Below are 20,317 nucleotides of genomic sequence, written 5' to 3'. Positions count from 1 at the left end.
TTTGTCTTCACTTGTTAGATACTTAGAAATGGTCAGCAATACAAAAACTTGTTTACATTTTCTCCATTTAGCAAAAATTATTGTCTTAAAAGTTGTTCTTTGGTTTATACTATAAATGAATGTTTTGGATTTTTTAATGCAAAGTTATAGACAGTATAATAGTTATCTGAATCTCATTGTTGAGTTATACAACAGAGTGACTTCTTTCTCTCTTAATATTTGTTTCCAGATTAACCAATCAGTCGATAGTGTATATTATTACGCTCTTCGGCGTGGCACAGTGACCAAGTCCAAGGTTGTCTCTCAATGGCCCTCAAGGTTAACGAAGGTTGTCTATAACTACAAGTCTACAAGAAGAATAATAAGAAAATGTGAATACTTAATCATATATTATGATTCCGGTATAAATATAATCAAATCCAATCAGAGTAAGAGTTTACCTCAAAGCCAATTCTACACTTTAGACCTTTCATATTTCTGTACATAAAAACATTCCATTATTTTAATGAAATGAAAAACAAATATAGCAACTCTTGAGCTTGATCTGTTAATTAGATAAGCGGTGATCACTCGGATGGCTTGGGCCAGATCCCTGAAACTGTGAGGACTCCATTGTCTGCGCAAACAAACACCAGAAAACGTGCAACGGTTATACAGAGGGCTGATTACATTTTCTACTGTAAACAGAGGAATTTTTCGCAGTCTCGGATCAATCTTGAATCAAACTGACCCGAGAAGGAAGAAGTTGAGATTGTCAAAAGAAAACAATTTGAGGTATTGGGTTCGTTTTTTTTCTTCTTTCTTTTGTGGCAGTAGAGTGTTTTTACTAACGTCACAAGAGTATGGGTAATGGGTACATACCATGCCGTGCATAGTTTCTTCGATGTCACAGCTGCCACGGATAGCGCTTCCCCTGAACCCCGCCTGTCCCTGAAACTAGACAATCCACAAAACGAAATAGATCTTTCTTTCTTAAAACAACTTGACTCGGGAGGAGGAGATTGATAAGATATATATATCTCCCGAAAAATACTTAGATAAAATAGAACATAAACTCACAGCTCCTTGCATCCTTGGTTGTGTCTCATATTGACTCATTCGTCCATGAATTAAATGCATGTTTCCCTAGATCACCCAGAATATGAAATATCAGTTTCGTGCTTTATCTTAACTACCAAAAACCTCATCACACTATGTATTGGTGAGGGATATGGATTTGCATGTAAGGTTATAACAAAAGCTTTGAAACTAAAATAGAGATAGATAAAGCATAATTCACCATGGCTTGTATAGTTGGCGGATGTCCGTAGTAACCATCCTGGATGGAAGAAACCGATGAGAACTACCAGAATAACAAGAACAGTGTTTAGGTTTCAATGAAACAGTAATATTAAACTTGTAAATGACAGAGTTACAAAAGTGCACTCACTCCTTGAATAGTTTGTTGTGTTGAATAATAGACCCCAAGAGTTGTTGCACGGGAGCCTAGTTCGGGCTCTTCCATATTTGCTTGAGGAATGTAACAATTCTCAAACGTAGGAGCTCTGGAGCTAACTTGTTCCTGCACATAAAAAATAAGCCTAATTGCATCAGGGTGCATGGACTAACTTCATGTATTTTGATGAAAATAGTTTGCCATGAATAACATTGCTAAGAAAATGGAGATTTCAGATGTAATAGCATGGCAAAATGCCAAAATCTGATTACTAACGGTTTCTTGGCGAAGTTCTTCTGACCTGTTTGTTGCATCCTCTGCCCGACAGTATACCTTTAAACACAAGATAATTCATCAGATCTTTCCGCCAGGGCTAGCAAACTACAAATAATCTCAAAAGGTTGAAGAATCTAAAACTCACCTTTCTTTTCTTCTGAATTTTCTTTTTCTTGGACAATTTTGATGCACAGTCCAACACACCTTCGTTTTCTAAGCCAATAGATCCACCTGTCATTAACTTGTCTGGCTCTGAAGGAAACTTGGGAGAATTATCCATACTAGCACAATGCTTCCTGGTTTCCCGCAACAACTTTAAAGCAGTCTTGTAGGATTCATCTGATAAAGATGCAACTACTCCCAGCTTGACAAAGCGCCTACATAGATAATCAAAACGTGCCATTCGGATATGTATAGTGGCACATGTATCGTTTTTGTCTTCTTTGTTGTTACCTTTCTTTGACCAGCGCTTCAATATATACTGAGATGGAATGCAGGAAACATCAGAGCTTTGAAGTACGAGTATCGCATGTTTGCATAGGAATCCCTGGTACTCAAATAAATGACAAGAGCAACACGCATCCAACAACTCTTTGTTCAAAACAATGAAGAAATTTTGCCGTTCCTCAAAATCTTCAATGCGGAATATTGCGGTTGTCCCATCTTCTCTTTCTTTTTGAAGTTGACAAGAAACAACCCCCGGTACCTCAGCTTGGAACTTCTTAAAAGCCGCGTCTGTGTAGATCAAGGAAAGTTGTTTCTCGAAAGCCAAAGAAGACCTCAGTGTAGGCTGTTTTCTCTGAGATTCAAGGTCATCTTTCGCTTCCACATCACATCGATACTGCAAAAACTTCATGTAAAGTTCAAAGAAGTCCTTAAACGTAGCCTCTGAGTTCATATACTTGTCGAAATGAGAGGCGATACTGCTAGACCTTTCAGGTCCAGACAGTCCAGCTAAACAAATTCCATGAAAATAATGTGGAACCCATTTTTTACGATCTCTAAACAACAACTGAACCCACTCATTCTCGTGAAGTTCAAATTTACTAGTCATATTTGACCACCTCCTTTCAAATTGTTCATCTGTCCAAGAGCTATGTACGCAATTTTTGAAACTTTCCATAAAACCATCATCTTGACTCACAAATGGATTCAGCATCTCAGGAATTTTACTCAGCACACTCCACAAACAAAAAATATGACGAGCATCTGGAAAGGCTTCAACAACAATGTCACCTAGAAGCTTATCCTGATTTGTTATCATCACTCCAGGACCTTGACCACCGACTACTTTAAGCCACGTTCTAAATAGCCAAGAATATGTTGACTCACTCTCTTCTCCAATCAAAGCACATCCAAGGAGCACGTAATGTCGGTGATGACTGACCCCAATAAAAGGAGCAAATGGGATTCTGAATCCGTTCCTAACATAAAATGTGTCGAACAGAACAACATCAGAAAAGCTGCAATAGTCATGCTTAGCCTTCGCATCAAGCCAAAAGACATTTCTAACATGTTTGTCACTGTCGAAATCAACTGCATAGAAAAAACCAGGCTGCTTATCCTGCATGTCCATAAAATGCTCGAGCAATAACTTTAAGTCTTCCTCTTCTAAAGCCAATTGAAGACCTTTCTTTTGATTTGCTAGCACACCAACAGGCTTGTTCTTTCCCCTTATGCTAACATAAAAATCATCAGGACATATCTCATGGTTATGTTCTTTTACGAAATTATATATAACCCATTTCTCGTCTTCCTTCCTCTTCATATGCAAACCAGCTTTGCAACCCGTCTTTGGACATGAACGTGGGTTTATAACTGCGCTTTTCTCGCGCTTGGTTCCAAATCTTGAACACGCTATTTTGACATCAATAAACTTCCCCGATCTTTTAGAACGACGGCTGGCTTTGATTGTGATCCCAAATCCCACTGATCGAGCATATTCTCGGTAGAAATAGTAGGCAGCTTCCTTTGACTCAAACTCCATACCATTTCTGAGCTCACTAACAGTTGCAAAATGCTCTAAACTGCGAGAAACGTTCCCACTAGTACTTGCCTCACAAAACACATCCACATTACCACTTCTTGTTAAAAGATCTATTTCGATATCTTCAACATCCATGTCATCCAAAAACTATGAGGTCCATCAACACCTACATGTGGTCCATTTTTTTCAAGTTCTATTCATGTGAAGGAAGTCCACACCATAACACAATTACAAATTTAACATACTTTCCACAAATTCTAACATTTGAAGGTTTGCTAATTTCAGAAATCCAGCAATTGAATAGTACGAATTAGTGCATCACATGATCATGGATAATCTGAGAAAGCACAGTAAATACTCTTCAATATCGGACCAGGATTCAATTCAACTTCATAGTTCAATCTGTGAAAAATCAGAAACCCAAAATGCAAAGGTTCGAAATCAAACCTCTCGAGTTCAGAATTTCTCCGTCGTCTTTGTCTTTAGTTCCCTAATTGAGCTCTCCTGGTACAGAGGTGCAAAAGCGAGTAGCATCGGGCTTCGCGAGGACTAAAAGAATCTGAGAAACTCAGATTCAGAAGTCGGAAACGGATATCCGTCGGAAACTGAACCGGGTATTTTTTCTTTCCTTGCAACGAAAGAGGGAGGTTTCAAAATGAGCACCGGAGAGAATTTAGAATTTATTGTAATAGCAAATCGACCCTTATATTTTTGTATTCATTTGGGAAAAGATCCACGTTTGAGAAAATTTGAAAGACGCCCACTTTGGAAAAGAATTGAATCTTAAATCTTTTTTTTTTTTTTTTTGAGAAAGATTGAACCGGTCCTGTTTATTTTTCTCTTTTCTCTACATATTTTTTTTTTTGTCGTCTAGATTTATTATTAATTGCAAATTATGAGAACTGTTACATAGACGATTCTACAACTGACAATTCCTTCCGACCCTTATTGGATCTACGACAGACTACACTTCCTTCTTCATAATCTTGATGAATACCTTCAATGATCCACGACCTGGCGACACTTCTTTCTCTGCGTAGAATCCTGGCGAACGACTATAATTGTACATCGCTGGAGATCTCATGCACACTTGCCTCTATTAATCTGCAAATTTTTTTAATAAATCGCAATATCTAGGACTCGAACCTCAAACCTCTTGATGTAGAAGCATTAATCAACCATTGGTCAACCAATGGACCAAGGGGCTTCCACTTTCTCTACATATTATTCAACAAAACTGTATTAAAATAAATATTTAATAAGAATTTATATATTATGTTTTTTTTTTTGGTTTTAATTTATATATTTATATATTATGTTGTTTAGTAAAACTTTGAATAATGTTATTGCGACTTCAAATATAAAAGTCTTTTGCGATTTTCTTAGTACGATGAAAAGTCTGGAAGAGCATTGGCTACGTTTCTTTGAACTTTGACCCAATGTGGATGTTTCGATAGCCGCCAATTTGGCTAACTTGACCACTTTTGAATTTTAAATACTTCCTTAATTAAGCTCATATATAAACAACAAAGTTATACAGTTAACATGTTCCATTTCATACTGTTTTACGGAACCATAATAATTTATGTTCATGAAACTTTGTAAAACCCATTTATAGCCACCGAACATAATGGTGTCTATTGGTCGAACCAATCAAAATTTCTAAAATTGTCGATACTAATTGTGTGGATAATTCAACTTTTCATTTTGTAGTCTTGCTGAAAAATTGTAGTGACGATTTCAGGACGGTGACGATTCATTTTCAATTGCACAACTTGGACATGAAACAAATCTTTAAATAGAAAATAATCAAACATGACGTGGATTTTGATACCATAATATAACAATGAAATAAAGAAAGTGAAAGCGTCTCTATCAATATTAGGGGAAAACAAATAGGAAATAAAAGCTGAGGGGTCAAATCTAAAAGAAAGAAATAAATATAAGATTTCATGGTGAGGACGGTTTGGTCGGTCGGTGGCTCCATTGGTGTCGTGGGCCTTCTTACTCGCTTTTTTCGACCAGCCAGCCGTTCAGCCACCGCCTCTCTTTTTGTTCTTCTTCTGTTCTTCCCAAATGACTAATCTGCCCTTTTATTCAATCTGAGTCAACTCCTTTCAAAAGATTATTGAATATCATAATTTCATAAAATATAGATGTTTTCACGTTTTTAATTGAGTAATCTATTATATTCTTACTGAGTTAAAGCATATTTTTTTAGTAAGAAATCACGTTAATCCATGAATATTTTTTTTGTTAATCCATGATTTCAGTTTCATTTTAGGCATAAATTACTGTTTAGATGTACTTATGATCTATGAAAAAAAAAAAAAAAAAACAAAAGGGCAAAATGGGAAATAAAAACAAAACTGCGACGGTCTTCTCGTCCGCCAGATTTGGCTTTCAAAAAATACGAAACGGCCCCACACTCACTCTCCGCTTTATAAACCCTAAAAGATTCGTTTCTTCTCTCTCACACACCCAATTTGCATTTCTTCTTTTCGTCATCATCATCTACTCTTTTCCTCTCTTTCTGCATTTTTCCCAGCTGCGAGAAATTTCCAAACAAGGAAGCAAAAAAAAAAAAACAGAGTAGCTTCTCAGATTCATCAGCTCCAACTTGGTAAGCACTTTCAAATTCATGGTCTGTTTCTATTATTTGATATTCTTAACGTTTTTTGGGATTTATAATCGACCACAAATCGATTCAGATCCTTCAATTTCATTTTCAAAAAATTGGGTACCGCTTCGTCTTCTTCTTAGTTACTGAATCCTATAATTTGTTTGATTTTGAAATTAATCGATCCATGTTTTAGACATTAGATCTCTGAAAATCGAAATCGTTTGCGATATCTGCAGATTCGTCAGATGAATCAAATCATTTTCTAGTACTGTAGTGTTTAATCTCAGGATCTCTTGTCTTTTGAACGGATTTAGAAGGTTTTCTAGCTTATTTTTTGGTGGTTCTACAGAACACTGAACGCTGAAATTTTAGTTTGAACTCTTTATTTAAGGTGAAGAAATCTTTGAATTGTGGTTACTAATCTGAATTTCTTAGAACATTTAGTGGTAGGTTTTGGAAAAAAAAAAGTAGTATGCTAATCATTGTCTTTTTCTGATTACCCGATTATACTATTAATTAATTAGGAACATGATTTGGGTGTTAAGCCTGCAACTTTTGAACAAACAAGAGAAAAAGCTTACTTGCAAGTTGCAACCTTACCAATATTTGTATGTCTTTTTCATAAAGGCAACGATTAGACTTAGACCAAATAGGTTGACAAATCAAGAAAAACTTATCCAAGTTTAGAAAAATTCCTCTTTGATCGAATATTCTTGGGTTTTATACAGTAAGATAGAATATGAAATTTGGCTGGATATTGGATCAAGCGAAAATGATGTTTGTGATCCATCATCGGCAACCATTTCTTATATGGTTACTCTTTACCTTAAGATGGGGTTTCTTTGCTTTTTTGGTGTCTTAACCAAAATGTTTTGTGGAATTTTTGAATTTAAAATAAAATAAAATAATATATGGTCTTTGTTTTCTTATAACAAAACCACTGGCCCATGAGTCATCGCTGCATCTGGTCGGCGTACCTTATGATTCTTTTCATTCTCTATAATATAGTCATTAGTTTAGTTTAATATATGTATAATAAAAATTACTGTTATTAGTTTAATAAAATTTGCTTTCTAATAATTAATTTGGATACTTTGTTTTTGGCACAATGAAATTGAAAACCTCTTTTCTTTATTTTTCTTATACAAAAAGAAAGAAACTTTGATGATGATGGTTTTGGTGGGCACTTTACACCTTACCTCTCTTTAGTTTGTTTGGTAGGAATTTATTTATATAATAAGTGTGATTTATTCATTTGTATCATGGTAGAGAGTGTTGGCTATTGAAACAGATTCAAACTCTGATAACATCACATGCTAGCACCCCTAATACCTATTGATCTTTGTCTTCTCCTGATTGTTTTGGATTCTTTAGCTTTTCTGATCTAAACATATGTCATTTTCTTAAAAAAAACTAAACGAAATTAGAAATCTTTATTGAATTGGTATATCAAATAGTTGTAATGAGAGATGATGTATACCTGTTGACTGTCACATTAAATATCTTATCTTGTTTGTTTTGTATCTCTTACTTGCAAGCTACTGTTTTCTTTTTTGATGTAAAGAAGGAACTTTAAATCTGATATAAGTAGGGTATATCATCTTCGAATTTCTTCTCAAGCGATATCTTATTTTTCTTTTCTCTTCTGCAGAATTTAAAGTAGCCATAACTGCTTGATCATAGGATGGAAGAAGCTCAAGTAACGAGTTCCGAGGTCCCTGTAGTGAAAGGTGATACTGATGACCTTAAGACAGTTGATGTTTCCGTCAAGGTAATGATCATTTGGTGTTCAGTTTCGCAAAATTATCTGTTTGCTCATGGCTATAAGAAATTCTTTCTGTAAATTGATGCGAGTCTTGCAAAGATTTTACTTGTTTTATCGTATTGAATCTCCCGTCTGTCTGTCAAGCTTCTTAATAGTAACGCCAAAGATGTAATTATTGTCTTGATCTATTGCAGGCCGTGAATGGAGAAGTGCCAAAGGAGGAGAAAGAAGAGGAAGATGGAGAATTCATAAAAGTTGAAAAGGAAGCTTTTGATGCCAAGGATGATGCGGAGAAAGCAGATCATGTTCCTGTTGAAGAGCAAAAGGAAGTTATTGAAAGAAGCTCGAGTGGTTCACAAAGAGAACTACATGAATCGCAAGAAAAGGCTAAAGAACTAGAGCTCGAATTGGAAAGAGTAGCAGGGGAACTAAAACGGTATGAATCTGAGAATACCCACTTGAAGGATGAGCTTTTGTCTGCGAAAGAGACATTAGAAGAAACGGAAAAGAAGCATGGAGAGCTTGAAGTTGTCCAAAAGAAGCAGCAAGATAAAATTGTTGAAGGCGAAGAGAGACACAGCTCACAGCTAAAGTCCTTGGAATATGCTTTGCAGTCCCATGATGCGAAAGATAAGGAACTAACTGAAGTTAAGGAAGCTTTTGATGCGTTGGGCATAGAACTCGAGAGCTCACGAAAGAAGTTGATAGAGTTGGAGGAGGGGATAAAGCGTTCAGCTGAAGAGGCTCAGAAATTTGAAGAGCTGCACAAGCAAAGCGCTTCTCATGCTGACTCTGAGACGCAGAAGGCTTTGGAATTTGCGGAGCTGCTTGAATCGACAAAAGCTAGTGCCAAGGAAATGGAGGAAAAAATGGCGTCCCTGCAACAAGAAATCAAGGAGCTGAATGAGAAGATTTCTGAAAACGAAAAGGTTGAAGCGGCCTTAAAGAGTAGTGCGGGGGAATTAGCTGCAGTGCAAGAGGAATTGGCACTTTCAAAATCTCGTTTGTTGGAGACGGAACAAAAAGTGTCTTCCACAGAAGCCCTCATTGATGAACTGACTCAGGAACTTGAGCAGAAGAAAGCTTCCGAATCTCGGTTCAAAGAAGAGTTATCCGTTCTCCGAGATTTGGATGCTCAGACCAAAAATCTTCAGGCTAAACTTTCTGAACAGGAAAGTATTAGTGCAAAGCTTGCAGAAGAACTCAGGGAGAAGAAACTGCTGGAATCCTTATCGAAAGACCAAGAAGAGAAGCTGAGAACTGCAATGGAGAAGTTGGCTGAAGTTTTGAAAGAAAAAGAAGAGCTTGAAGCAAATGTAGCAGAAGTTACGAGTAATGCATCAAAAGTAAAAGAGGTCTGCAATGAACTAGAAGAGAAACTGAAGACCTCAGATGAGAATTTCTCCAAAACCGATGCTCTTCTGTCTCAAGCTTTGTCAAACAACTCCGAACTTGAACAGAAACTGAAATCGCTGGAGGAGCTTCATACTGAAGCTGGATCTGTAGCAACAGCTACTACCCAGAAGAATCTTGAGCTAGAGGATGTTGTTCGGTCCTCTAGTCAAGCAGCAGAAGAAGCCAAATCACAGATAAAAGAGCTGGAGACAAAGTTCACTGCAGCTGAACAAAAGAACGCGGAGCTTGAGCAGCAACTGAATTTATTGCAGCTGAAAAGCAGTGATGCAGAACGGGAGTTGAAGGAACTCTCCGAGAAAGCATCTGAACTAAAAACTGCTATTGAAGTTGCCGAAGAAGAGAAAAAACAGGCAACCACTGAGATGCAGGAATACAAACAAAAAGCATCAGAATTGGAATTGTCTCTGACCCAATCATCGGCCAGAAATTCAGAGCTTGAAGAAGATTTGAGAATTGCTTTGCAGAAGGGTGCAGAGCATGAAGACCGTGCTAATACGACTCACCAGCGCAGTATTGAACTAGAAGGTCTTTGTCAAACATCACAGTCAAAACATGAAGACGCAGAAGGAAGATTAAAAGACTTAGAGCTTCTACTCCAGACAGAAAAATACAGAATTCAGGAACTTGAGGAGCAGGTCAGCTCGCTAGAAAAGAAGCATGGGGAAACTGAAGCAGATTCCAAAGGTTACTTGGGTCAGGTGGCTGAGCTTCAGTCCACACTAGAGGTATTTCAAGTGAAAAGTTCGAGCCTCGAAGCTGCTTTAAACATTGCAACTGAGAATGAGAAAGAACTGACAGAAAATCTGAACGCTGTGATGGGTGAGAAAAAGAAATTAGAAGAAACAGTGGATGAGTACAGCGTGAAGATCAGTGAGTCTGAGAATCTGTTAGAAAGTATCAGGAATGAATTGAATGTCACACAAGGAAAGTTGGAGAGTATTGAAAATGATCTGAAAGCTGCTGGCTTACGGGAAAGTGAAGTAATGGAGAAACTGAAGTCTGCCGAAGAAAGTCTTGAGCAGAAAGGAAGAGAAATAGATGAAGCTACTACGAAACGCATGGAGCTTGAAGCTTTGCATCAGTCTTTAAGTATAGACTCAGAGCATAGACTTCAAAAGGCAATGGAGGATTTCACTAGCAGAGATTCAGAGGCCAGTTCTTTGACTGAGAAATTAAAGGACTTGGAAGGCAGAATAAAATCATATGAAGAGCAGTTGGCTGAATCATCTGACAAATCTTCTTCTTTAAAAGAAGAACTTGAACAGACTTCGGGAAGACTCGCAGCTGCAGAATCCGTTAATGAGAAACTCAAACAAGAGTTTGATCAGGCACAAGAAAAATCCTTGCAGTCATTATCGGAGAATGAACTACTAGCAGAGACAAACAACCAGCTCAAGATCAAAATTCAAGAGTTTGAGGGGTTAATAGGTTCTGGTTCTGTCGAGAAGGAAACTGCACTGAAAAAGTTGGAAGAGGCAATTGAAAGGTTTAATCAGAAAGAAATAGAATCTAATGACTTGGTTGAAAAGTTAAAAACACATGAAAACCAAATCGAAGAGTACAAAAAGCTGGCTCATGAAGCATCAGGAGTTGCGGAAACTAGAAAAGTTGAGCTTGAAGACGCTCTATCAAAATTGAAGAATCTTGAATCTACTATTGAAGAGCTCGGGGCCAAATGCCAGGGGCTTGAGAAAGAAAGTGGGGATCTGGCCGAGGTGAATTTGAAGTTGAACCAGGAACTAGCCAATCATGGATCAGAGGCCAACGATTTGCAGACAAAGCTCTCTGCCTTGGAGGCTGAGAATGAGCAAACAGCCAATGAGCTTCAGGCTTCAAAGACAACCATAGAAGATCTAACAAAGCAGCTTATCGCTGAAGGGGAGAAATTACAGTCACAGGTAACACCCTGAATCTAAACATGTGTTAAGTACCATCTACAATGCCACAGTTTTGTTGTCTATATATAATCTTGAAAATATGACACCACTTTGTGCTGCAGATTTCTTCCCACGCTGAGGAGAACAACCAAGTCAATGCGATGTTTCAGAGTACCAAGGATGAGCTCCAATCAGTTATTGCCAAGCTTGAAGAACAACTAACCATAGAGAGCTCTAAAGCTGATACTCTGGTGTCCGAGATTGAGAAGCTCAGGGCAGTGGCTGCTGAAAAGTCCGTTCTGGAATCACATTTTGAAGAACTTGAAAAAACTTTGTCAGAGGTCAAAGCTCAGTTGAAAGAAAATGTAGGCATTCTTCTCAGACAGGGGAAATTATCAATATCATAATTAAGGATCCATAGGTAAAAATATTGGTTTACTAATTGATTATGTTTTTACAGGTGGAAAATGCAGCTACTGCATCTGTAAAAGTGGCGGAACTGACCACAAAACTGCAGGAACACGAACATATTGCTGGTGAACGAGATGTGCTCAATGAGCAAGTGCTTCAGCTTCAGAAAGAGCTTCAAGCGGCTCAGAGTTCCATTGATGAACAGGTTAATGATCTTTCTTTTGTTTCACTTTTATTTGTCTCAGATATAACATTTTTCAGGTTTCTTAAGAACTCTTTAGTTTGATGATTTTTTAAAAAAAAGACAATCTATCTTCCCTCATTATGTTACTAAGCTCTCAAAACGTTTCCATGGAAATAGAAACAAGCACATTCCCAGAAGCATTCAGAGCTGGAGTCTGCATTAAAGCAATCACAAGAAGAGATTGAAGCTAAGAAAAAGGCGGTCACTGAATTTGAATCAATGGTCAAAGATCTTGAACAGAAAGTGCAGCTTGCAGATGCTAAAGCTAAGGTTAGTCATAATATCTCTGAGTCAAAACTTTGATTGATTGATAACATACATACATGCAATGCATATATTATACCATCCAGCGGGACAAAATGACATAAGATCCATAAAATTAGGGACAGAAACCTTGCATTATGGTTAAACATACCCGTTTTTCAAAATCTCAAAAGCATACTTGCTTATAATCGAAAACCAAACTTGCAGGAAACGGAGGCATCGAATGTAGGTGTTAAATCTCGAGACATTGACTTATCCTTTTCTTCTCCAACGAAACGTAAGAGCAAGAAGAAGTCAGAAGCATCTCCTTCTTCTTCTTCGTCTTCGGGAAATGTTACTACTGCTACTACTCAAACAGCCTCAACGTCACATCTCATGACAGTGCAGATCGTCACTGGAGTGGCTCTGGTTTCTATTATCATCGGTATAATTCTTGGGAAAAAGTATTAGTCCGTCTTCTCAAGTGTGGCTTGATGTTCATATGTGAAGTGAAGATCTATCCTTCTTCATTTGTTTTTGGGGGTTTTTGAATTTTGATAGCAGAACTTATGAAGCTTTGCGTGAATATGCTTCTCTCTGCTTATATTTGCTTGTGGTTGATTTTTGTTTTTATTGGGTCTGGGGGATTTTGTTGTACCAGCCCTTGCTTGTAGGTCAAGCAATTGTCCAGATATTGTATTAAGTTAAATGAAACGTGAAATTAATTTGATAATTATCCAACTAAACCGGTTGTTTAGCAATAAAACCCGGTTCAATCGACCCGCATTTCCCTATATAAACCCAACTCCAGTGATCGTCTCTTTCATCAACTTCTCATTTCTCACTTTCGCATTGAACTTTATTAACAGTACTGAGATCAAGATGGCGACGCTAAACATGGCGGAAACCCTAGAAACCCTAATCGCTAGCTCCCAAGAAGCTGATTACTCCTACGATCCCGAAGAAGATGACATTGATCTCTCCCTCCTTCGTCTGAACAGCTTCGGAAACTCCTCTGATCGCCGCCGTGCGAATTCCTCTCCTCCGCAATTCAAATCGTACGGATCTTTCGGCTCCTCTTCAACCACCGCAACAACCAGCCCCGTGAAACGTCCATCGCCGGAATCGAAGGAAGGTGACGAGCCGAGACGCAAGAAACTGTTTATTCCACGACCTGAGGAAGAAGAAGACACAAGTCTCATGGGATATTCAAAGATTCCACTTCCTTTGGTTGATTTCAATCCGACGCAAATCCGTTCTCCTCTTTACAAGCGATCTTTATCGGATACATTTGCTTCGCCCGTTGGATCTACATTCGGGTCGGGTTATACCAGAAACAGCGTCGGTCAAGAAACATCACCGCCTTCGGGTAATGTCCCTTCTCTCCCACCACGTCCACCAATGTTCCGGAGGTCCGTCTCCGATCTTTCGCCGGCACCTTCCTCCAAGTCTCTTCTTGGATCTTCTCGCTCCAATGCAACTCCTGAAGGTGATCTTGTGACTCCAGAAAGCTCTGATGCCAATAAGGTTAGAATGAAAGATTCTATAGCCTTTTACCATGTTCTGTTTGAGAAATTCTTTGATTTGAGAACGAAGTTGATGAAAAGAAAGGCTTGTTGTTATCACTGATCGTACTCAAGTAAAGAAATGTTCTGTGTAAGCTAACTCAAGATGGTGATAATGGCAGATGCTGTATATTATCAAGGATGGAGTTCGTGAATTGGATCAATGGTGTAACAAGCTTCTTAAGTACGGTGAAGCAGTCTCCTCTGGCTCTGTGAAACAAGACGACAGTCCTAAGGTTACAATCTCAGGGAATGGAATCTTTCTGATGAAATGCATTTGGGACAATCATATTGGTCTATCAAACATGTCCTTCATTGAGTTGCTCACTTACTTGTCTCTTATCTAATCTGTGAATAAAGTCATGTTCTTGAGCACAATGATTGTTGCGGTTACTTGTCTCTTATTATCTCTGAATTAAAGTCCTGTTTTTAAGCACAATGATTGTTGCTCACTTACTTGTCTCTTATAATCTTCTGAATCCCAGTCTAGTTTTTGAGAACAATGATTGTTGGTTGCGGTGCAGGCAGAAGATGAGGTAGTACAAGAGGAGCAACCGAAAGAGTGCAAAGAAGGGGTGAAGGTGAACAGACTCGGTGAGGCCTTTGTGGTTGAGATCAACTGTCCATGTGGAAGAAACTACCAAACTCTCTTCTCAGGCCGTGACTGCTACTACAAGCTCTTGTAGAATGGTGACTGCTACTTTTTGCAGTTGTTGGACATTCACACTCTTTGACCATCATCACCATTAGTTGAAGGATCTATCATGCTGCATATTCATCACAAAGATTTTCTGTAGATAAGACATACACACACTGTTTCATGCTTGTATAGATACTAGCGAGCTATACACATTGTTCCATTGTCATATACTCTTGTGGATTCGCTTACTTGGAATACTCTTAAACATGTTTCATTCGTTAAAATGGAAGTTTGATTTCTTGTGTGTTTGTTATATCACTTTTAGGACTTGGACCGCTTGAACCATTACCCGGTCCGGGTTTTATCTAGATGAGTATGTTTGTAACCCAAAATCAAAATTGACAAGCCTAAAATGAGAAAAGAAAAAATCCAATTTTTAAAACCCTAGTGTTTTCTTTGAAAGCCTAGTGTGTTAATAAATATTAGGCCGTTTTTGGGCTTCAGAGGATAGAAATACACTAAACAGAGTACCTAAACGACGTCGTTAGAAAGTAGCATCCAAAATCTCTATCCCATGGCACTCTTATATCTCAATCTATAAACCTTAAAGATAATCCATGGTGAATCCTGAAGGAGAAGCTGTGTCGACCAAAGTCGTCTTTTTATCTTTTCCAATTTTCCCACCAGAAAGAAAGTTTCTCTCTGGCGCAAAGTAAGTTTTTTTCTCAAAATTCTTATGTGTTGCCTTCAACCTGTTCGACGATATTACCCAATGAAGAATTTCGATGTTTCTCCACATTTCTTCTACTTTGTAGACTAATAACTCACATTTTTACATAACCAATTTCTAAAGTTTTGTTCTTTGACTTTGTTTCGTATATATTCTAAATTGGCAGCAACAGAAATTGGTCAAAGGTTTTCAATTTTGTCTTCTCTTTTACTGGTTATTTTTTATTCCTCGATAATGTAATAAAGCTTTTAGATGCTTAGAGTAAGTGTAGACAGCTCAGGTTTTAATTCTTGAATATTTTCTTCGAGTCTCTTGCAGATGAATTGGACTGAGAATTAATTCTTCAACAGCTTGAGAGCGAAGTTATGCTACGTTTAACTTGTTTTACTCCTTGTTTTTCTCGGGCGTGTTGTCCTTTATTTGCAATGATGCTCAAAGTCCCATCTGTTCATATCCACCATCCTAGATTTTCTCCATTTCGTTCCTACCATACTTCCTTACTTGTGAAAGGCACCCGGGATAGACGCCTTATTCTTGTTGAGCGTAGCAGACATCTATGCACCATGCCTCTCGCTGCTGCTAAACAATCAGCAGCTTCTCCTTCTGAAAATTTATCGAGGAAAGCGAAGAAGAAAGCTATTCAACAGTCTCCTGAAGCATTGCTGAAACAAAAGCTAGATATGTGCTCTAAGAAAGGTGATGTCTTGGAAGCTCTTCGCTTGTATGATGAGGCAAGACGCAATGGCGTGCAGCTCAGCCAGTACCATTATAATGTATTGCTTTATGTATGCTCGTTGGCTGAGGCAGCAACGGAGTCTTCTCCTAATCCAGGGCTTAGTAGGGGTTTTGATATATTTAAGCAGATGATTGTTGACAAAGTTGTTCCCAATGAAGCTACATTTACAAACGGGGCTAGACTCGCAGTTGCAAAGGATGACCCGGAAATGGCTTTCGATATGGTGAAACAGATGAAAGCCTTTGGAATTCAACCAAGGTTGAGATCATATGGACCAGCCCTTTTTGGTTTCTGTAGAAAGGGTGATGCAGGCAAAGCTTATGAAGTCGATGCGCATATGGTTGAATCAGAGGTAGTCCCTGAAGAGCCTGAGCTTGCTGCCCTTTTGAAAGTTAGTATGGATACAAAGAACGCAGACAAGGTCTATGAGATGTTGCAGCGATTGAGAGATTTGGTGAGACAGGTTTCTAAATCGACTTTTGATACGATTGAGGAGTGGTTTAAATCTGAAGCAGCTGCAAAAGCTGGAGTTAAGAAATGGGATGTGAAGAAAATAAGGGATGCGGTTGAGAGTGGTGGTGGTGGGTGGCATGGACAAGGATGGCTTGGGACTGGCAAATGGAATGTGAAAAGAACAGAGATGGATGAGAATGGTGTGTGTAAATGTTGCAAAGAGAAGCTTGTTTGTATTGATATCAATCCGGTTGAGACAGAAACCTTTGCTGCATCATTGACCCGATTGGCCTGTGAAAGAGAAGTCAAAGCTAATTTTAATCAGTTTCAGGTAACAATTATTGTCTTGAGGATTGTAGTAAAACTATCTAAAAGCAACACTGAAATTTTTTGTGTTTGTTTGCTCGCAGGAATGGCTAGAAAGACATGGACCGTTTGATGCAGTCATTGATGGAGCCAACATGGGTTTAGTCAACCAGCGCAGTTTCAGCTTTTTCCAGGTGATTTTTACTCATTTTTATTCTAATGCCAATCTCAAGAATCATTGCTTGATTACTTTAACTAATGCGATTCTTTATCTCTCGCCACTAGCTTAACAATACAGTCCAAAGATGCCAACAAATAAGCCCGTCGAAAAGGTTACCGCTTGTGATCCTGCATAAGAGTCGTGTAAATGGAGGTCCAGCTACTTACCCTAAAAACAGAGCCTTGCTAGAGAAATGGAAAAATGCCGGTGCTCTCTATGCTACTCCTCCTGGCTCAAATGATGATTGGTATTCGCTTAATTCATTAGTCTGTGGATTGCATTGACAATGAATGATCCAAAAAGACAACCATTTCTTATGTAAAATCAAATTGTTCCAGGTATTGGCTTTACGCTGCAGTAACTTACAAGTGTTTATTGGTGACAAACGATGAGATGAGAGACCACCTCTTCCAATTACTAGGAAATAGTTTCTTCCCAAGGTGGAAAGAGAAGCATCAGGTACATATAATATAAGAGTCTATGTAATGTATGCATGAATGTTTATTTAAGCTTTTGATTGATAGTGGTTTCAATGTTGCAGGTTCGGATCTCTGTATCAAGAGAAGATGGGCTCACACTTCATATGCCACCTCCATACTCCATTGTTATACAGGTCAACAACACTCAGATCTCTAATTCCATCTCAATGCTTTCGTCTGCATTTTGCATTAAGTGATGATTGATTGATAATGCAGGAGTCTGAAGATGGAACATGGCATGTCCCAATGAGCGTAGAAGATGATCTCCAAACATCAAGGCAATGGTTATGCGCAAAAAGATCCAAAACACCTTGAAATTTTTCATTCTCTTGTTGTATCATCTTACATTGATTCTTCATTTTTATATAGATTTGTGTTTCAACCAGAAGATAAGCAAAAAATATGTCTCGAAATTGAATAAATATTACTATCAATTACTGATTCAGAAAACAATTCAAGAAAAATTGAAACTTTAACCAACAAAATTGAAACTTTAAACTAAATTAATTTGTAGAATTCAAAACCTAAGCTTGGTGAAGAACCATCTGTTCTTACCAGTCTTAAACCTCTCTTCAAACTTCGACTTCGCTTCCTTAAGAGCCGTCACTTTCTTATCCTTGGACGAGATCGCGTCGCCGGAGACAACGTTCTTGAGATCCAAATCCAAGGTGTAGCGCGTAGGCATCACGTGCTGGTAATTGACGAACTTGAAGAAACATTTCACGCGCGATTTCTTGGCCGTCTTCTTCGCCGAATCCTTGCGGATGACTTTGCTTGGGTACTTCTTCAATCCGGCGACGAGGCAGTGACCGTAGTGTTTCTCATTGGTACCATCGTCGAAGGATTTCACGATCACTGCCTTTTTACCGGCGTATCGTCCTTGTAGGAGGATCACAGCTTTCCCTGGCTTCATACATTTCACCATTGTCGTCGCTCTCTTGGATTTTTGGGGTTAGCGTTTCTAGGGTTTATCGGGAGGTATTTATACGCATCTATTTATTCAGTATTTTCAATCTAACCCCAATAGTTTTGATATTTTATAACTTTGGCCTAATAGTTTTATTATATTGATTTCGAGTCCAGGTTGACTAATCGGTAATAAAGTCAAAATTGTAAATCTAGCATGGTTTAGATGTCGAAGAGAAAAAGAAAAGAAAAACGATTTATTAATAAGATTGTAAAAGTACACTATACAAAAGAGAGAGTGATATAGAAATGAATTAACAAATACAAGTACCACATGAACTAATTAATCCCAAAATATGATTTTGATAAAGTAAAATACAATGATAATCAAAAACCATCGATGTCCTCAGAAGCATGCGTCGAGGACACAACAACAACACATGGCCGCAAGACTGCATTCAAAAATTGAATAAGAAAACATTAATCCAACATACAACAACCGATCCGGTTAGATAGTTAACCAAGCGTGCGTGCGTGTCTGGTTATATACTAGAAAACAAGAAAAAGAAAGAAGACTAACCAGCCTTTTAAGAATCCATCACCAGCCCCGGCTTAGATAGGTAGGGCGGAAGTGCGACGGCCCGGGGCTTTTTTTTTTTATAAAAAATTTTACATATAAAAAAGCCCAAATATTTTTTTTAAATATTATTAATATGAGAATTATATATTGGCTCATCTTCGAAATGATTATATGATTTCTCTTTGAAAAAGTTAAGAGGAAAATAGTATATATGTAGAGAGAGTTGTATGAAATTTTTAAAAATTAAGTAAATTTTCTCTTTGTATATAATAATAGGCCAAAATTTTTTTTTTTGCCTTAAGGCTCTCAAATATATTGAGCCGGGGCTGTCCATCACCCTTGGACTTTGTCTCCACCGGAGCCACCGTGGCATGACTTGTGTCGTTCGTTGGGTAACCTAGCGGTGGTGGTGCCACGTAAGGGCCGGTAGACACTGGTGGCGTAGGATAAGCTTGGTTTTGGCTGTATTGGCTCATCTTCGAAATGATTATATGATTTCTCTTTGAAAAAGTTAAGAGGAAAATAGTATATATGTAGAGAGAGTTGTATGATTATGATATGAATTTGATATATGCAAATGAAGAGATATATATACAGGCAAGGGAAGAAAAAGAAGGTCGGTTTAGTAAAACCGCGTGGGCTCAGATACCATTAACTGCTAAGAAGCATCCTTCTTCTTTTTTTTTCTTTTTAATGTAAATCAAAAATTAAATAATAACGTGTTAGTTTTTGTCGAAAAAAAAAAAAAACGTGTTAGAGCATGTGTGCAATAGGGGTCTCTCACAAAAGTTTCTCAAACAAAATAAAAATAATAAAATAATAAAAAGTATTATATGATTATGAGAGTCTTTAAAAAAGTAGTGAGAGCTCAAGTGAGAGACTTTGAGAGACTTTCTCTACATTTTTGAGAGATTTTCATATTAAAATAATTATTATTATTTTATTGTTTTTTTTTTGTATAAGAGACTTGGATGAGAGACTCCTACTGCACATGCTCTTAGTTTTTTTCTCTTGGAGAATAACAATAAGGTATTATATAACAATAAGGTTTTTTATATATAAAAAATTTGTTATCTCTATCTAAAAAGTGTACAGAAGCTTTTAGATAAACCTTATATATATGTAGAATATGCAACATGATGATAAATTCAGCATGGGTTTCTATCTTTCTTGATTAATAATAGAGTTTATTTTCTTTTTCAAAGCAAAAAGTGTACTTCTTTCTCTATGGGAATATTTACATGTTAATAAAAAGAGAGAACAATAATTAACCCTTATAATGTTGATTAATAAAATTTAACAAAGTAAATCAGAATATTTATGTTATTCTGAGAATATTTCTTTTGAGATTTACAACTAACTATTTTCATATCCGATACATAACTTAATTTTCGAGAGAACACATGGAAAGAATAATTGCTGATT

General features: G+C 37.6%; 5 protein-coding genes and 1 pseudogene across 13 annotated transcripts; 3 read left to right on the top strand and 3 right to left on the bottom strand.

The window, feature by feature from the left end:
- Positions 1-80: 80 nt before the first annotated feature.
- LOC110229209 (protein FAR1-RELATED SEQUENCE 2) lies at positions 81-4,464 on the bottom strand. Of its 9 annotated transcripts, none has more exons than XR_002332711.1 (9): positions 4,146-4,463; positions 1,857-3,864; positions 1,712-1,768; positions 1,430-1,561; positions 1,280-1,342; positions 1,060-1,125; positions 862-936; positions 441-607; positions 81-347 (listed from the first exon to the last, which is right to left on the bottom strand). XR_002332711.1 is itself a non-coding variant. In XM_021028806.1 (8 exons), the coding sequence occupies exons 2-8, from the start codon at positions 3,831-3,833 to the stop codon at positions 548-550; spliced, it is 2,433 nt and encodes an 810-aa protein (XP_020884465.1). In that variant the 5' UTR covers positions 3,834-3,864; positions 4,146-4,463; the 3' UTR covers positions 367-547. The 9 variants fall into 9 exon arrangements, 1 of the variants encoding a protein (XP_020884465.1); XR_002332710.1 differs by having other exon boundaries at positions 441-616; positions 862-930; XR_002332712.1 differs by having other exon boundaries at positions 441-616; positions 1,280-1,318.
- Positions 4,465-6,164: 1,700 nt separating this feature from the next.
- On the top strand, positions 6,165-13,023 carry LOC110229099 (golgin subfamily A member 4). The gene is made up of 7 exons (XM_021028030.1): positions 6,165-6,321; positions 7,973-8,092; positions 8,281-11,400; positions 11,502-11,744; positions 11,840-11,995; positions 12,152-12,304; positions 12,506-13,023. The coding sequence occupies exons 2-7, from the start codon at positions 8,006-8,008 to the stop codon at positions 12,746-12,748; spliced, it is 4,002 nt and encodes a 1,333-aa protein (XP_020883689.1). The 5' UTR covers positions 6,165-6,321; positions 7,973-8,005; the 3' UTR covers positions 12,749-13,023.
- On the top strand, positions 12,932-14,788 carry LOC9317285. The gene is made up of 3 exons (XM_002881172.2): positions 12,932-13,804; positions 13,965-14,078; positions 14,367-14,788. Exons 1-3 carry the CDS (start codon positions 12,986-12,988, stop codon positions 14,526-14,528), a joined length of 1,095 nt encoding a protein of 364 aa, XP_002881218.2. The 5' UTR covers positions 12,932-12,985; the 3' UTR covers positions 14,529-14,788.
- Positions 14,789-15,064: 276 nt separating this feature from the next.
- Positions 15,065-17,840, top strand: LOC9315443 (proteinaceous RNase P 1, chloroplastic/mitochondrial). The gene is made up of 7 exons (XM_002881171.2): positions 15,065-15,194; positions 15,531-16,732; positions 16,812-16,901; positions 16,993-17,174; positions 17,266-17,386; positions 17,469-17,540; positions 17,623-17,840. The coding sequence occupies exons 2-7, from the start codon at positions 15,578-15,580 to the stop codon at positions 17,719-17,721; spliced, it is 1,719 nt and encodes a 572-aa protein (XP_002881217.1). The 5' UTR covers positions 15,065-15,194; positions 15,531-15,577; the 3' UTR covers positions 17,722-17,840.
- A 9-nt stretch (positions 17,841-17,849) lies between these two features.
- LOC9315442 (60S ribosomal protein L27-1) lies at positions 17,850-18,480 on the bottom strand. Its single transcript, XM_002879329.2, has one exon. The coding sequence runs from the start codon at positions 18,329-18,331 to the stop codon at positions 17,924-17,926; it is 408 nt and encodes a 135-aa protein (XP_002879375.1). The 5' UTR covers positions 18,332-18,480; the 3' UTR covers positions 17,850-17,923.
- A 74-nt stretch (positions 18,481-18,554) lies between these two features.
- LOC9315441 lies at positions 18,555-19,394 on the bottom strand (annotated as a pseudogene).
- Between the last annotated feature and the right edge of the window lie 923 nt (positions 19,395-20,317).

Source organism: Arabidopsis lyrata, assembly GCF_000004255.2.
Source record: "Arabidopsis lyrata subsp. lyrata unplaced genomic scaffold ARALYscaffold_4, whole genome shotgun sequence".
NCBI classification, from domain to species: Eukaryota; Viridiplantae; Streptophyta; class Magnoliopsida; order Brassicales; family Brassicaceae; genus Arabidopsis; species Arabidopsis lyrata.
The sequence above is the reverse complement of the archived record's forward strand: the minus strand, read 5'-3'. Positions and strand labels throughout refer to the sequence as shown.

Excerpts from the sequence above, each read along its gene's own strand:
- LOC110229099 (XM_021028030.1), top strand. The coding sequence starts at position 8,006 with ATGGAAGAAGCTCAAGTAACGAGTTCCGAGGTCCCTGTAGTGAAAGGT. Across the intron at positions 8,093-8,280 it reads CAGTTGATGTTTCCGTCAAG|GCCGTGAATGGAGAAGTGCC; the intron begins GTAATGATCATT and ends GATCTATTGCAG. Across the intron at positions 11,996-12,151 it reads AGAGTTCCATTGATGAACAG|AAACAAGCACATTCCCAGAA; the intron begins GTTAATGATCTT and ends CCATGGAAATAG.
- LOC9315442 (XM_002879329.2), bottom strand. The coding sequence starts at position 18,331 with ATGGTGAAATGTATGAAGCCAGGGAAAGCTGTGATCCTCCTACAAGGA.
- LOC110229209 (XM_021028806.1), bottom strand. The coding sequence starts at position 3,833 with ATGGATGTTGAAGATATCGAAATAGATCTTTTAACAAGAAGTGGTAAT. Across the intron at positions 1,562-1,711 it reads AAGAACTTCGCCAAGAAACC|GAACAAGTTAGCTCCAGAGC; the intron begins GTTAGTAATCAG and ends TTTTATGTGCAG. Across the intron at positions 617-861 it reads AAGAAACTATGCACGGCATG|ACAATGGAGTCCTCACAGTT; the intron begins GTATGTACCCAT and ends TTGTTTGCGCAG.
- LOC9315443 (XM_002881171.2), top strand. The coding sequence starts at position 15,578 with ATGCTACGTTTAACTTGTTTTACTCCTTGTTTTTCTCGGGCGTGTTGT. Across the intron at positions 16,902-16,992 it reads GCAGTTTCAGCTTTTTCCAG|CTTAACAATACAGTCCAAAG; the intron begins GTGATTTTTACT and ends TCTCGCCACTAG. Across the intron at positions 17,541-17,622 it reads CATACTCCATTGTTATACAG|GAGTCTGAAGATGGAACATG; the intron begins GTCAACAACACT and ends TTGATAATGCAG.
- LOC9317285 (XM_002881172.2), top strand. The coding sequence starts at position 12,986 with ATGAAACGTGAAATTAATTTGATAATTATCCAACTAAACCGGTTGTTT. Across the intron at positions 13,805-13,964 it reads AAAGCTCTGATGCCAATAAG|ATGCTGTATATTATCAAGGA; the intron begins GTTAGAATGAAA and ends TGATAATGGCAG. Across the intron at positions 14,079-14,366 it reads AACAAGACGACAGTCCTAAG|GCAGAAGATGAGGTAGTACA; the intron begins GTTACAATCTCA and ends GTTGCGGTGCAG.